The 17,463-nt window shown below is 36.6% G+C and overlaps 1 protein-coding gene across 1 annotated transcript in view; it reads right to left on the reverse strand.

Moving 5' to 3' along the window:
- Window positions 1-7,404: 7,404 nt before the first annotated feature.
- LOC122473985 (protein adenylyltransferase SelO-like) overlaps window positions 7,405-17,463 on the reverse strand; it is a 33,991-nt gene continuing 23,932 nt past the window's right edge. The window contains exons 16-19 of the mRNA XM_043564864.1: window positions 16,123-16,202; window positions 15,313-15,356; window positions 8,178-8,257; window positions 7,405-7,871 (exon numbers count right to left, since the gene is read on the reverse strand). Of these exons, the coding sequence (XP_043420799.1) occupies window positions 7,749-7,871; window positions 8,178-8,257; window positions 15,313-15,356; window positions 16,123-16,202 (327 nt within the window). The 3' untranslated portion in view covers window positions 7,405-7,748. The remainder of the gene's footprint in view (window positions 7,872-8,177; window positions 8,258-15,312; window positions 15,357-16,122; window positions 16,203-17,463) is intronic.

Here is a 17,463-nt window from a genome sequence, read left to right on the forward strand (position 1 = left end):
CGCTCAACCGACTGCGCCACCCAGGCGCCCCTCCATCCTTTTAATCTATATATGTAATTGTACTTAAAGTGGGTTTTGGGGTGCCTGAATGGCTCAATCAGTTGAGCGTCCAACTTCAGCTCAGGTCATGATCTCACGGTTCATGGGTTCGAGCACAGCCTCAGGCTTGTGCTCAATGCTTGCTTGGAGCCTGTAGCCTGCTTTGGATTCTGTGTCTCCTTCTCGTCTGTTCCTCCCCTGCTCGCACTCTCTCTCACTCTGTCTCTCAAAAATAAATAAGTGTAGGGGCGCCTGGGTGGCGCAGTCGGTTAAGCGTCCGACTTCAGCCAGGTCACGATCTCGCGGTCCGTGAGTTCGAGCCCCGCGTCAGGCTCTGGGCTGATGCTCAGAGCCTGGGGCCTGTTTCCAATTCTGTGTCTCCCTCTCTCTCTGCCCCTCCCCCGTTCATGCTCTGTCTCTCTCTGTCCCAAATAAATAAATAAATAAATAAATATAAATAAATAAGTAAGTGTAAAAAAAGGTAAAAAATATAAATAAATAAATAAATAAATAAATAGAGTTTCTTGTAACCAGCATATAGTTGGGTCTTGATTTTTTACCCACTCTGGTAATCTCTGTCTTTTAATTGGTCCATTTAGACCATTGATGTTTAAAGTGATTATTCATATAGTTGGGTTATTATCTACCATATTTGTTACTGTTTTCTACTAGTTGCCCTTGTTCTTTCTTTTTATCTTCCACTCTTTTTCTGCCTTTTGCGATTTTAGTGGGATATTTATATGATTCCATTTTCTTTCCTTTGATTTTCTCTTTTTTAGTACATCAATTATACTTTTTTTTTTTTACTTTGTTAGTGGTTGCTCTAGAGTTTGTAATATACATTTACAAGTAACCCAAATCCACTTTCTTTTTTTTAAGTTTATTTATATATTTTTGAGAGACACAGCCAGCATGAGCAGGGAAGGGGCAGAGAGAGAAAGGGAGAGAAAATCCTCAGCAGACTCCATGCTGTCAGCACAGAGCCCAACATGGGGCTCAAACAAAACTGAGATTATGACCTGAATCAAAACCAAGAGTCAGATGCTTAACCAACTGAACCACCCAGGTGCTCCCAAATCCACTTTCAAATAACACTGCACTGCTTCATGGGCAATGCAAGTACTTTATAACAAAATATATTTTATTCCTCCCTCCTGTTTTTTTTATCATTACTATTACTCATTTCACTTACACATAAGCCATAATCATCTAATGCATTGTTGCTAATGTTGTTTTTAACAAACTGCTATTACATCAATTAAGAATAAGAAAATAAAACTTTCTTTCATCTTCACTTATTCCTTCTGTAATGTTCTTTCTTTATGTACATATGAGTGTCCAACATATCATTTTCCATCTCTCTGAAGAACTTCTTTAAGCATTTCCTGCAAGGCAGTTCTGCTGGTGACAAATTTCTTTTTTCTTTTTCTTTTTTTTAAGAAAGTATTTTTCCATCACTTAAAAAAATTTTTTTTCAAACAGAGGGTTACCGGAGGGGTTATAGGAGGGGGGATGGGCTAAATGGGTAAGGGGCATTAAGGAATCTACCCCTGAAATCATTGTTGTACCATATGCTAACTAACTTGGATGTAAATTAAAAAAAATAAAATAAAAATAAATTTAAAAAAAATTTTAACGTTTATTTTTGAGAGAGAGAGAGAGAGCACATGTGAGCAGGGGAGGGGCAGAGAGAGAGAGACACACAGAATCCCAAGCAGGCTCCAGGCTCTGAGCTGTCAGCACAGAGCCTGACATGGGGCTCGAACTCACAAACAGTGAGATCATAACCTGAGCTGAAGTTGGACGTTTAACCAACTTAGGATAATTTTGTAGGCTACAGAATTCTGTCTAGGTTGGTGGGGTTTTTTTCTGTAAACACTTTAAATATTTCACTCCATTTTCTTATTACTTGCATGGTTTCTGAAAAGTCAAATATAATTTTATCATTGTTCCCCCACATATAAGATGTTTTATTCTTCTGACAACTTCTGGGATTTCCTCTGTATCTTTGATTTTCTAGAGTTTGAATATGATATTCCTGGGTGCTAATGGTGTTGTTTTGGGGGTGTTTATCCTACTTGTATTCTCTGAGCTTCCTGGATCTGTGGTTTGGTGTCTGACATTAATTTGGGAAAATTCTCAGTCATTACTTCTCTTCCTTTCTTCCCAGTGTGTGTATAATATACCTTTTGTAATTGTCCCATAGTTCTTGGACATTTTGTTTTATTTTGTTTTCAGTCTTTTTCCTCTTTGCTTTTCAATTTTAGAAGTTTCTATTGACATATCCTCAAGTTCAGAGATTCTTTCTTCAGCTGTGTCCAGTCTACTAATGACCCCATCAAAGGCATTCCTCATTTATATTACAATGGTTTTCATCTCTAGCATTTCTTTTTTACTCTCTCTTAGATTTTCCATCTTTCTATTTACATTATCCATCTATTTTTGCATGTTATCTACTTTTTCCATTAGAGGCCTTAGCATAGTAATCATGGTTATTTTTAAATCCTGGTCTGAGAATTCCAACATTCCTGCCATATCTGACTGTGGCTCTGATGCTTGCTTTGTCTCTTCAAACTGCTTTTTGCCTTTTAGTATGCCTTGTGATTTTTATGTGAACGCTGGACATGATATGTTGGGTAAAAGGCATAGTAGTTAATACGACTTTACTAATGTGGTGGTCATGTATGGGGAAGGGGAAGCATTCTAAAGTCCTGTGATTAGATCTCAGTCTTTTAGTTAGCCTGTGACACTGGGCACTGGGCTGTGCACTTCACAAATGCTTCTCAGTTTTTTCCCCCTTAGGTGGGACAAGATGGTTGGAGGGGGTTAAATTGGGTATTTCCCTTCCCCCGCATGGAAGGCTAAAGAAGGCTGGAGTTGGGCATTTTCCTTTCTCCTGGTTAGTGAGGCTGTGATAAAAATCTCAGTAGGTTAGGCTCAGGTAAAATAGTTTTGCATGAGGGCTGGGCTTGTTAAGAAGAATAGAATGCTCTGGCATATTTCAAAATGGGTACTTTCCCTCTTTCCCTGCTGGAAACATGAGGGGATTTTTCTCAGATCTTCACTGTGAGAACCTGGTATAACTCCTGGAAATAAAATTCACAAAAGTGTGGGATTGGACTCTAAGACTCGACTTTCTTGGGGTTCCTAATAACTTGCAGACTTGTAACACATCTTTCTCAGAAATCCAATAGGTAAATTAGATTGAAAGTAAGAATGAGTAGCACGAATGAAAATTTTGATCCAATAAAATACACAGTATTTACATTAACTTAGAGAATACACATTCTTATCAAATATGCATGAAATAGTTATATTTTTTCTATGTATTAGTACACATAGAAAAAAAATCAAATTTCTCCCAAATTGGTATAATGTATGTCATAGTCTCTGGGCACAAAGTAAAATAAAACAAATAACTACAAAAGAATAGCCAAAACAAAAACAAAAAAGCCAACCCATTTGGTTCCATAGACCCCTTAAATTAAAAATAAAATCAATATAAAATCTGCAAAAATGCAGATTACTTAGAAATTAATGACCATGAGAATAGCCAATGCAAGACTCACCAGAAATTTTATAGCCTTAATTTCATGTATTAGAAAACAAGGTAAAAAATAAATGAAGTTCTAAACCAAGAAAGCCAAAAGAATAAAAAATAAATGTAAAGAAATTAGAAATATGTCAGTTATAAAGAGAAAAATAAAAATTAATGAAACAGAAGACCAAAAAAAAGTAACAGATGACCTGAAAATTTCAGACCAACATGAAAGACTAAGGTTCAGCTATTTTAATCACAGATAAAAGATTGAGAACATACATTAAAAAGCTTAGAAACAAAGTACAGGGATGAAATTACAGATATGGAAGAAATTAAATATTATAAGGCAATAAATAGTACATATGTCAACGAAATTAAGCATCTTGATGAATTAGATTAATTTTTCTAAGAAACATGAAATATTGGGGCACCTGGGTCGCTCAGTCAGTTGAGCGTCCAACTTCAGCTCAAGTCATGATCTCACAGTTTGTGGGTTCGAGCCCCGCATCAGGCTTTGTGCTGACAGCTCGGAGCCTGGAGCCTGCTTTGGGTTCTGTGTCTCCCTCTCTCTCTGTCCCTCCCCTGCTCATGCTCTGTCTCTCTCCGTCTCTCAAAAATAAATAAACATGTTAAAAAAAATTTTTTTTAAAGAAACATGAATTATTACCAAATTAGATGCAAGAAGATATGGAAAACCTGTAGTCTCATAATCACAGAATGCAATGAAAAGACACTGTTTTCATCGCCCTAGTATCCAATTTCCCTTTCTTCTTAATTACCAGAAGATCTAATTGGAATGGCAACATACCTGGCTAAAAATAGTTTCCTAGACTCCCTTTGCAGCCAGAAATGGTCATGTGGCCCAGTCTTTGCCAATGAAATACAAAAATAGAAATGATATGTAAGTAAAACACTGTTGGGGATTTCTAGGAAGGATTTTTGTTTCCCTGTTACAGGCATCTTCCCTTCTTCCCCATTCCCTTCCTCCTCCATCCTGGCTGGACTGAGGATCACAGCTTGGAGGCCATCACTTATTTAGTGACCATGAGGCAACAAGCAGAGGACCAACTCAATGCCTTAAGGAGATGGGGGAATAGAAAGGAAAGTCTGGGCCCCTCAGGGCATTGCTAAGTTGCTGCAGCAGCCCTAAATGCTTGGGTTGTGCACTTCCCTTTATGTGACTCAAACAAACCTCTGTGTGGTTAAGACAATGTTAGTCAACTTTCAGTCATTTGCAGATGAACAAAAAGTATCTTCAGTTCTCAGATGATGTGAATGTCTAGTTAAAAACAAAGAAGACTAAAACAATCCACTGAAAGCTGTAAAAATAGGAGTTCAACAACATGGCTAGATCCAAGATAAACTATAGAAACCAAAAACTGTCCTGTGTACCAATGATGCCCATTGAGAAAATGTAGTACAAAAGGTGATCTCATTCAGAATATCAACAAAAATTACACTATGTCTGAGAATGGATACAAGAAATCTTTAAAGCCTATATGAAGAAAACTACGCATCTTTATTATAGGACATAAAAGAAAATGTTAGGTAACAGGTGAAGACAGCCCTTGTCTTGCATACCTCCAATATGCACAAGTTCCACAATTAGTTAAGTAACACTAGTTCCCCAACATTTGCTACCATGGTATTAGAACTGTGAGCAATTGGGTAAAGTACAAACTTTGCTGTTAGCGTTCCAGTGCACAAATTACTATATAAAAAAAGATGAATGTCATGATCAGTGACCAACCACATCACTTCTTTCAAAGTCTGTTAGTGACTGATCACTGTATATTTGTTATTCAGCTTATGCACACACAGCAAAGGGTGTAGTTGGATTGGCTCCTTGTCTACCAGTGGTAAACCCACGTGGCATTTTATAAAAATGATCACTGAAAGAGGGAAATTGGCCAATAAGGATGAAGCTGCAATACATACATGAAAAAAAAAAAAATGCTGACCGTAAAATTCAAATAGAACATAAATGGAGGTATAGAAAAAATAGTGGCAACTCACCAAAGCATAGAGAAGATCCTTGCTCTGTATTATGAGTAATATGACAAAAAAAGAAGACAAGCACTATTCAGGCTACTCTTGACAAGTTTCTTACAAAGAAAAACACTTTCTCAATGTTTCTAAAGTTTTAAGTTACAGAGCAGTAAATACTAGTTTTACTATTTTATTTCCCTGTATATCTATAGCCAATGGTGAAAGTTTTTAAGGTTTTGACCGAAAATTCTTAAAGATCACAAAACAATCACAATTCTTCCCATTGATTATTAAGATCACTTTACAGAGTTTCAGTTTGCACGGCCATTTGTACAATCCTGCAGTACCATACCACACAAAGTGAAGAATGCCTGTGTGTTTCTGGATGTGAAAACGCAGTGTCATAAAAGATGTCAATTCTTTCCAAGTCAGTCTATAAACTTAATATAAACCCAATCAAAATCCCAACAAGACTTGTTATGAAAGTTGACACACATAAAAATTCACTTAAATAATTAAATGGCCAAGAAAACATTTTAAAAGATTAATGATAGCAAACTGTTGAAATATACTCTACAATCAAAATAATGAAAAGAGTTGCATTGGTAGAAGAGTTGAAAAGAAAAAAGAATAGAATGAAGTCTAGCATGACCTCAAATATATGAGAATTTAATATATGATAGAAGTTGTAGTTCAAACGTGTGAAAAGGATAAACTACTTGACAAATAGTATTGGGACTTTATCTGTCAATGTAGAAAAAACAACCAAATCTCAAAGGGATTAAAACTACACATTCTAAAAATACTAGAAGAAAATATGAGGAAATATTTTTTATAAATTTTAAGCAAAATTAAAGACACAAAATCCAAAAATAACTTTTTAAATTGCCAAATTCAAACATATGAAAATTAAAAACCTGTTTAGAAAGATACCATTAAAGAATAAAACACTGATAGTAGAAAAAGAAACAATATTTACTATGTGAAAAACAAAAATTATCTGCTACATGAATAATAAAAGTTGATAATAAAATAATAAATCAAATTTTCATGTATCAGATTGGGAAAAAATATATAAAACAATAATATCCAGGGGCGTGTGGGTGGCTCAGTCGGTTAAGTGTCCAACTTCAGCTCAGGTCATGATCTTGTGGTTCGTGAGTTCGAGCCCCATTTCAAGCTCTGTGCTGACAGCTCAGAGCCTGGAGCCTGCTTCGGATTCCGTGTCTCCCTCTCTCTCTGCCCCTCCCCCGCTCGCGCTCTGTATCTCTCTCAAAAATAAAAAAAATGAAAATTAAAAAAACAATATCCAATGCTGAAGTGTGAATAAACTGGCATTGTGATACATCACTGGGGATATTAACTGGTAAAGCCTTTTGTGGCAGTTTATATAAGCATTTTTCATGCATATACCTTCGACCCAAATAATTCTATTTGTAGAATTCTACAAAGATACACAGACAAGGATGCTATTCTTACAATGGAAAAAAATCTGGAAACACAATTGGGTATAAAATACGTAAATGATTTCACAAAATATGGTATATCTATACCATGGAATATTTTTAAACCATTAAAGCAAATGAAGATCAGCACATACTCATATTGAATATTAATATATGTATAACTAAATAAAAGCCAGTTTACAAAATAATATGTCAAGTGTGCCCCTAGTCACATAAACCTGTGCACTTATATATGTATGTTTTTAGATAGGTATGTAAATGTACGGCAGAAATCTGAAAGATACAAGACTCATAAAGCATATTTATATCTGGGACAGAGAATGGTTATAGGAAAGAGGAGGAAGTTGAGTATGAAGGAAGACTTCCACATTTATTCAATATACTTCTTTATTTAATTTTTTTACATGAGCATGTATTACTTGGCATGAGCAAGTGTTACTTTGACAATTAAATAATAACAGTCACCTTAAAATTTTGTGAGGTTTTCTTTAGTTTTATTTTTTAATTTTTTAATGTTCATTTTTGAGAGAGACAGAGAGCGAGCAGGGGAGGGGCAGAAAGAGAGGGAGACACAGAATCCCAAGCAGGCTTCTCTCTCTCTCCTTCAAAAATAAATAAAAACGTTTAAAAAAAATTTTTTAAAGAATTTATCAAATGGATGATTCTATGTTGAGTTCAATGACAAAAGTATCCCTTCATTTCTTTAACCTAAATCAAGATGAGCAGCTAACTTTGAGGTCCTTGGCCCAAGAAGGAGTAGGTGAGGAGTAACCTGCTTTTTCAGCTGCAGAATGCTTCTGGAAAGGATGCCGAAGAACACGCTGGAGAAGATGGACCTGGCAAACAATTGAAGCACATAGATGCACATTTTCTTCCTCAGAAGTTTAAGTAATATAGATTTATGATATAAATGAATCTTTAAAATTTTAAATCCATTAAAGAATGGATTTTTTTTTATTTAAATATTTTTATTTTAAAAAATGAAACAATGATTTACTGATAAAGAGAGACCAGGCAACAAGAAGGAAAAGCTGGTACTGGCAGTGGTCTAGTTTCACGTGTCTGCAAACAAAGTAAGTGTGCTTAAAATATGATACACTTAAAATTAGTAAATATAAACCCAGGAGACTCACACACCGTACCTCTGAAAAATCATTCCTTTCTGCTTTTCGCACTGCGGATTCTGCCATCCAGTTCCTCAGCACATACCTAGGATTAACAGCTTCAGAGGGAAAAGTGTGTTTTGGAACAATAAGTTACTAAGTCCGCAAAGGCAATATGAAATCTCCCCCCAAATTAGGTAAGCTTTAAGAACTTTGCTGGAAGGCACAAATGAGAAGCAAAGATCAGCATCAGTCAATTCTGATTGTTTATAAACAATGTACAGTGTCTATTATCTGATGGTACAGAAAACACTTTTTTGAGCGCTATGAGCAGTACTGGGTTTGGTTTTTCTCTTCAGTGGTTCATCATTACTTTGGGATTTTTGCACCATATTCAGTTCACTGAGTATTTTTTTTTTTAACGTTTATTTATTTTGAGAGCGAGTGGGGGAGGGACAGAGAGAGAGGGACAGAGAGAGAGCAACCCAATCAGGCTCTGTAGGATCAGGCTGCTTCCTACAACCCTGAGAGCATGACCTGAGCCAAAACCAAGAGTCACACACTTAACCGATTTAGGCGCCCCTCACTAAGCATTTTCTAAGGCTGGAGAAAGTAGTGAATGCATCTGCATTAGGCCCCACAGCCTGAGTGGAGGTGGGGGAGGAGAAGTTGCTACTTTTAACATCCTCAAGCTCAGAATTAAGGTCTGACTTAGTGGGACTGCTTAATGTTCATGCTGCCAAGAGCAAGCATGAAGGGTTACAGGAAGGCAAAATTCCTTATAAATTTACATTTTTGATAGTAACCACACATTTTTTCATATTAAAGGTAGTATAATGGCACATTTAAAAAATTCCAGAAACTATGTCTTTATTGGAGATGAGCTTTTTCCAAAACAATTTATCAACTGAGTGGAGAGGGAGGATGCTTATCCCCACTGGCACAACAGAAATTCCGAGCAGACTCCAGAAATTACAATTTTGTGATTCTCAACAGTTTTCCAAACTACTTGAATGGTGGAAACATACAAATTCCCTTTCAACTTGGTTTTAAAGATCTGCCATGATATGACGGATAATCTAATAATATAAGTGCCTTGTGACCCAGCAATTCTCTAGGAATGTAGTCTATGAAAACAAATTAGAACTTGAAAAGTATTATTTACATTAAAGAAAACCAGAAACAATTTAAATACTTAATATTAGGGGAATGGTTAAGTAAAACACTGTATACCCTTCCTAAGAAATATTATCCAGCCATTAAAAATGTTACATTATAAAGAATGAAGTAGTAAGGAAAAATGCCTTATTTATTCTTGGTAAAAAAAAAAAAAAAAAAAAATATATATATATATATATATATATATATATATTTATATATAAAATTATACCATAGTATGATTACCATCACATATTTCTCCTAATCAATACACATGAAAAAGACTAGAAGTAAATACATCAAAAAGTAAATAGTAACTATGTTTACAAATACAGGGGATCTTTTTTTAGTCTTTCTGCATTTCTCAATTTTAATGTTTTATTTTTGCAAGCAACAGAGAGAGAGAGAGAGAGAGAGAGAGAGTGAGCAGGGGAGGGAAGGGCAGAGACAGGGGGAGACACAGAATCTGAGACAGGCTCCAGGCTCTGAGCTGTCAGCACAGAGCCCAACGCAGGGCTCGGACTCCTGAACCATGAGATCATGACCTGAACCGACCAACTGAGCCACCCAGGTACTTTTCAGTTTTAAAGAATTCATACAGAACTCCTTTAAAATAAAAACATGTACACAAAAATATGTACAATCTTTAAACAAAAAGAAAACTAATGTGCAAGGGATGTTGTGGAAGTGCTTAGCTTAGGCAGAGGGAGAGAGGAAGCTTCCAATTAAAAGCTTGACAAATCTGGGGTGCGTGGGTGGCTCAGTCGGTTGAGCGTCCAACTTCAGCTCAGGTCATGATCTCACAGCTCGTGAGTTCAAGCCCCACATCAGGCTCTGTGCGACAGCTCAGACCCTGGAGCCTGCTTTGGATTCTGTGTCTCCCTCTCTCTCTGCCCCTAACCCACTCGCATTCTGTCTCTGTCTCTCAAAAATAAATAAACATTAAAAAAAATTTTAAGTTTGGCAAATTTGACACACATGTCATAGAAACCTGACAGTAAAATACTATTAAAACATACTGGGAATTTCAGCTACAAGCAGAAGTGCTTTGGACCAAGTTACAAATATGTAAACTACTTGAAAATCAGATAATTATAGATGTTTATAAGATTCTTTGAGGAGTTATCTAATTCTGTACATTTTTATCTAGTTGGGAACTTTCTGTTGGTAGGTTCTTTCTTTTGGCAATAAAATGTTAAGCAGTGGGTTAATGAGGATTATGTCCACACACAAGCCCAGCCAGAGTTACATATAATGTGATAATCCCTGATCCACTAGAGTGTTGACTACGTAAGGGCAGGACTCAAATTCATGTTTGAAGTCTCATCTTTAAACAATGAGATGGTGCAAAAAAAGGGAATATAAGAGGGACTTAGTATATCTTTCTGAAAAGGTAAATTTAGCTGTCAAGAGAGTTAAGGCTATGTTTTACTGAGTACATCATAATACAAAGAAAGCATGCCATTGCTACCCTCAATTGGAAAAGATCAGTATATCAGAAAGACTCAACGTCCATAAAACACTGAGCACTTCAAATTATTAAACTCAACTAATCTCTAACAGGCTGGCAATGAAACGGGAAAATGGCAACTCTCTTTACCATCTATCTAATTCAATAAAAATAAAAATAAATCTTATCCTCATAATTGTTAGTTATTAACATAATTTAAGAGACAAATTATTTCAAATATAGCATCTTCCATTGTTCTTTCTTTTTTTGAGAGATAGAGACAAAGTATGTGCATACAGGGAAGAGGGGCAGAGAGAGAAAAATAGGGAGAGAGAATCTTAAGCAAGCTCCACACTCAGTGCAGAGCCTGACACAAGGCTCAGTCCCACAACCCCAGGATCATGACCTGAGCCAAAATCAAGAGTTGGATGCTCAACTGACTGAGCCACCCAGGCACCCCACCTGTGTTTTTTTTTAATGTCCAGGAAGAAGAATGAAGAAGGAATTTTTTCTTTATCCTAGTATCTACAAAAGGTCAGGTCTAAAATATTTACTTGAGGCCACAATTTACATTTATACCTGTGGACTAGGCCTACAGTTATATTTTATAATGAGGCTCAAACCCAGGATTTCAACATAGTTGGCCTTGAGCTCTACAGTAGCTGTGTTCTAAGGACAAATAAAGATTCTTCTGAGCCTGTGCCACAAATTCACTACTAGGCACAAAGAAAGCAGAATTATACTGATGCATTTTCAGAATTACAACCAAGTTAGTTTTATTTCAGAAACCCACTTGTATAATGCTGGAGCTATAATGGCTTGCCTAGATGCATAGTAAGGACAGTCATTAAAAGCATTTATTAAAGTTTTAATATGAGCTGGGCTGTGTGGGCACAGTGTGACATAAAAGAGATCAATGTCCTCTGATGGCTTAGGATCATAGAGTTATTTGGAGGTTTAAAAATAATAAATCTTGCAGAATTTAAAAAAAAAATTCTAAGACCTTTAAAACACTATTCTTTAGGGACGCCTGGGTGGCTCAGTTGGTTAAGCATCCGACTTCACCTCAGGTCATGATATTGTGGTTCATGAGTTCAAGCCCTGCATCGGGCTCTATGCTGACAGCTCAGAGCCTGGAGCTTGCTTCGGATTCTGTGTCTCCCTTTCTCTCTGCCCCTCCCCTGCTCACTCGCTCTCTCTCTCTCTCTCTCTCTCTCCCAAAAATACACATTAAAAATTTTTTTTAATTTTTTAAATAAATAAAACACTCATCTTTGATGTTCCCATTGCTTGCAATTTGGAGCATCTACAAAAAAATTTTAAAGCAAACCTTCCTCTAATCTACTATTAATTTTTTTAATGTTTTGAAACAATATATAACAGCAATATATTTTTAGTCTTTTGGTTTCTAGAAAACATGAAGTCATCCCAGTCTTCCCAACAACCCTGTGACAAAGATACTTAATGTACTCTATACTAGTATTATAGCTGACGCTTATCGAGTACTTATTATGTGCCAACTACTATCTCCCTGAATTTGTGCAACACCCTATGATGTAAATGCACTTTACAGGTGAGAAAACAAAAGAGGGGTCAACTAGATAGAAATGTTTTAAAACTGGATGGTCACGGTTGCACAATTTTTTTAATTAATAATTTATTTATTTTTTAACTTACATCCAAGTTAGTTAGCATATGGTGCAACAATGATTTCAGGAGTAGATTCCTTAATGCCCCTTACCCATTTAGCCCATCCCCCTTCCCACAACCCCTCCAGCAGCCCTCTGTTTGTTCTTTATATTTAAGAGTCTCTTATGTTTTGTCCCCCTGCCTGTTTTCTTTTTAATTTTTTTTTAATGTTGATTTTTGAGAGAGAGACATAAAAAGTGTGAGAAGGGGAGGGGCAGAGAGAGGGAGACATTAGAATCCAAAGCAGGCTTCAGGCTCTGAGCTGTCAGCACAGAGCCTGACGTGGGGCTTGAACCCACAAACCGTGAGATCACGACCTGAGCTCAAGTCGGATGCTTAACTGACTCAGCCACACAGGTGTCCCGTCCCCCTCCCTGTTTTTATATTATTTTTCCGTCCCTTCCCTTATGTTTGGTATCTTAAAGTCCTCGTATGAGTGAACTCATGATATTTGTCTTTCTCCAACTGACTAATTTCACTTAGCATAATACCCTCTAGTTCCATCCACATTGTTGCAAATGACAAGATTTCACTCTTTGATTGCCAAATAATACTCCATTGTACATATATATACCACATCTTCTTTATCCATTCATCTGTTGATGGACATTTGGGCTCTTTCCATACTTTGGCTATTGTCGATAGTGCTGCTATAAACATGGGGGTGCATGTGCCCCTTTGAAACAGCATACCTGTATCCCTTGGATAAATACCTGGTAGAGTTGCACAGTTTTTTAAATTTAATCTAAAAAAATCACGGTACACTTAAAATGAGTGAATTTTATGTAAATGATACCTCAGTAAGGCCCCTAAAAAGTATATATACACACCAGAAAGAGAAAAGGAGGGATGAAGGAATCAAATGACTTGCTTAATAACATGTAGGAAATAAATGGCCAAACCAGAGCTCGAGCACAGCAGGCCCACCTCTGGAGCCCGTGCCATGCTATCTCTCTGAGGAAAATAAACTCAGGTCAAGACCATACATAGGAATGAAGACTCCCTAAGAGAAATGAAGAATTGGACTTCACTACACAGGATGCTCTTCTTAGATGTTTTATTTCTTCACACCTATACAATTCTTTAATTCCACATCCCTGATACACATTGTTGCATGAATTTGTGCAATCAATTTCTTATATATTTGCATTTTCATATCAGTTAAGCATATAATAATAACATATGGAAGTGTGCCTTTAAAAACATAACTGAGCTATCATTATGAACTTTTATCATGCCTTTGCTCTTTGTGAAAATTTATCTGTTTCCCTTCCTTGAGAGCCCACTGTTCAGCACTTACTGTTTCTCTAACATAACTCAAAGCTGCAGCCTTGACTTCACTGAAATTTCTTTCATTTTATCATCTCATCCATCCTGTCATAACCAAACAAATCCAAATACTAAAGACTTCCACCACATGTTATTCTTTCAATTTCTTCTTTCTCTTGACTGCTGACTGTCCATATTCTGAGCTGGCTTATAAATTCTGTACAAATGCAGCAGTGGACAGAAGTGGAAACTAAATCCATGCTGGTCCTCAAATAGATCACTCACTTCTCTGTAAAATCTAAACTTGGTTTTATTTCTACAGTAAGGTCTTGAGTTCAAGAAGCAATCTCATTCCCTAACCTCACATGGAATGTGAGCATCATCATTATTTCATTCACATGAATCGGCCACCCTGATGATACACACTAGCTCTCTATACAAGTCCTAAGTGAGGCAGGAGTGCTCAGGCACTCAGCTTAACTTCTTTGATCTTGTTAGACTCCATACCGCAAAAATAACTAACTTCCATTGTTTTATTCACCAAACCAACCGTGAAGTCACATGGTAAACTGAAATCAGTCTTAGAGATGATTTATTTTCAGAGCTATCATTTACTGGATGTGTATTATGGCCCCGGCACTGTGACTAGATACCTTACATATATTATTACGCTCCAATACTACATCCCTGCAAAATACCCCCATTATACAACTAAGGACTTTTAAACTCAGAGAGTTAAGTATCTTTCAGATCATACAGCTAAAAAGTCACAAGAGGAGATTCATCTGCCAGATCCCCAAACTCACCTTCTTTCATCATAACCCAAACTACCTTGTCTCTCCCCATCTTTTAAGACTATATCTTATTGGGGCACCCAGATGGCTCAGTCACTTAAGCGTCCAACTTCAGCTCAGGTCATGATCTCTAGGTCTGTGAGTTCAAGCCTTGCTTTGGGCTCTGTGCTGACAGCTCAGAGCCTAGAACCTGCTTCAGATTCTGTGACTCCCTCTCTCTCTGCCCCTACCCTTCTCACATTCTGTCTCTCTCTCAAAAAAAAAAATAAATAAATAAACATTTTTAAAAAAAAAGACTATATTATTTTAGGAACACTTGGGTGACCCAGTCGGTTGAGCGTCCAACTCTTGATTTTGACTTAGGTCATGGTCTCATGGTCTTGGGATTGAGCTCTGCATTGGGCTCTGCACTGTGGGCATGGAGCCTGCTTGGGAATCTCTGTCTGTCTGTCTGTGTCTGTGTGTGTGTCTCTCTCTCCCTCTCTCTGCCCTTCCCACACTAGCACATGGATGATATGCCTCTCTCAAATAAAATTTTAAAAAGGACTATATGATTTTAACATCTGTATGCAAAGTTATTAAAAGCAGAACTATTATACTGTGTGAAATGTCATTAGGCAAGCTCATAGATGACACTTCAACTCAACTAAAATACACTCAAGTAAAATTATCCTAGTTAACAACAAGCCAAAAATGCCAACACCAAAACCAAAAACAACCCCTCAGTTCCTCAAGTAATTACTTCCAGCTTTCAAAAGAATGTTGCTTTTATGTGATAATCCTTAAAATTGGAAAAATCAAAAGGCTTACTTACTTGTCATTCTTTTTCTTCTTTCAGAATCTGAATCGTTCATGTTACTAACAATGAATAAAACAAAGGACAAAATTAACCACTGTCTCCTTATATCATAGCTTGTTTTCAAAAGGGTGGGAATTATTTCACAAGACAAATATTGGAAAAAAACATTTAAAAATCACATTGCATCAGTGTCTGAAAGGAAGATAGAAAATACTGAGTTTGATTAAATAATATACAAAATACTACCTTGTTTAATTATTTTAGGTAATTCCAAGTCTTTTATTTTTACCAATTAAAAAATAGTTTTGTCTAAAAATCTAAATTTTCTGATACTTTTCCTTATCTTAAACATGGCTTTCTGAAAATAATTTAGCTTTTTCTTGATTAATCATGGTTGTCTTTATAAACAGCCTTCAGGGGCCATTAAACTGGGAAAAGCTATTTCTTCCTGTGGTTTTCCCGTCTCTCCGTTCAGGGGCCACTACCTACAATGTCTTTACTCCCAAGTAATTCACTGTGATTTATGAAACAAAGTAACTTGTCACAAGTGTAGAAGATGTGACAACTAAGAGGCATGGATGGAAACCTGAGAAGCTCTTCTCCAGAGCTTCAGGGCATGGGCTCCCAAGGAACTTGGGGAACAGTGTTATCAGAGTTGGGGTGAGCAGACAGGTGCTCTCTGCATGGGTGAGGTGTTGCTGTGGACGCCTAGGCAGGTGCAAAGTACTCAGCAGTAGAAGGAAATGTTGGAGAATTAAAGAAAGAGAGGCTTGATGGCTTGATACAACATTGCATCCTTTTTCGGAAATGGTTAGATTGCCTTACCTCTTCAGTCTCAGCAGGTACTGGGATACCCAGGCTGAAAAGAGCTTGTGCTTCGAAATCATATTCAGCGCCCAGAATTGCTAAATGAAAATACAATAATAGGCTGCTTAGTATATTAATATTGGTTCAGTTTATTTTAACTTCATATTACTTTAAATTATATTCCTTAATAATAACTTATCCAGATTTTTTAAGACATGCTATTTCAAGTAGAAGTAGTACTAAAAAAAGAATAATATTTTCTTTTTCTTGTTTTTTAATGTTTATTTATTTTTAGAGGAAAATACATGTGAGCAGGGGAGGGGCACAGAGAGAGGGAGAGAGAATCCCAAGCAGGCTCCATGCTATCAGCACTGAACCTGACGTGGGGCTTGAACTCACAAACCGTGAGATCGTGACCTGAGTAGAAATCAAGAGTCAGACACTTAACCGACTGAGCCACCCAGGCGGCCCTTCCTTCTCTTTATATAACATTCAACTCTAAAGTTCTAATTCATGGAAAGCCACATAATGGCATGATTTAAGATACAAAAAAAAAAAAGTTCTTATAGAGATTACACGTGAATACTGATATTACCAAAAGCTTTCCTTTAAATAATGTATAATTTATTTTTAAAAACTTAATTTGCGGGGCAAATTGAGGAGGCCCAAAGAGGGGTTCCTCACTACTCCAAGCATTCTCTAACACGAAATTCTAGCCCTACAACTACGGGCTAAGAGCTCCATAGCATGAAGGGGCCTCATCGGGCATGAGTAAACATGAGAATCAGATCCTGATGTTTACCTATCGACAGAAAATAAACTGAAAGCTAACAATAATTTACTTTTATTACTATATTGAGCTACTTACTGTGAAGGGCTCATGGGAAAAAGATGCAGATAGTCCAGAGGTTAAGAACAGGGGCTCTGGAGAAAGCTGCCAGTGTTTGAACCCAGCCAGCCACTTACTAATTGTGTGAGCTGGCACTACATAGCCTCTCCATGCCTCAGTTTCTTTACCAGTAAAATAGAAATAACAGTGGTACCTGCCCACATGTCATGGCACAGATTATACATATAAAATGCTTAGAATAGTGCCTGAAACATAATAAGCACTCAGTAAATGTTAGCTATTAGTGTTGTTATTATTAATTTTTCATTACTTTGTAAAGCATTTACTATAATGCCTGTCCCAGAATAAGTTCTTAATAATAGTGGGTTCTCAATAAATGCTTCTTGAATAAATAAATGCATTGTGAGGCTATAAAAAGATAACATTAACTAGGCACAGAATGTCATGTAATATAATGAAGAGATTGAAATTTCAAAAAATAAGGCTGAATTTTAATCTCAAAAACAATA

This window comes from Prionailurus bengalensis, chromosome B4 (assembly GCF_016509475.1).
Source record: "Prionailurus bengalensis isolate Pbe53 chromosome B4, Fcat_Pben_1.1_paternal_pri, whole genome shotgun sequence".
NCBI classification, from domain to species: domain Eukaryota; kingdom Metazoa; phylum Chordata; class Mammalia; order Carnivora; family Felidae; genus Prionailurus; species Prionailurus bengalensis.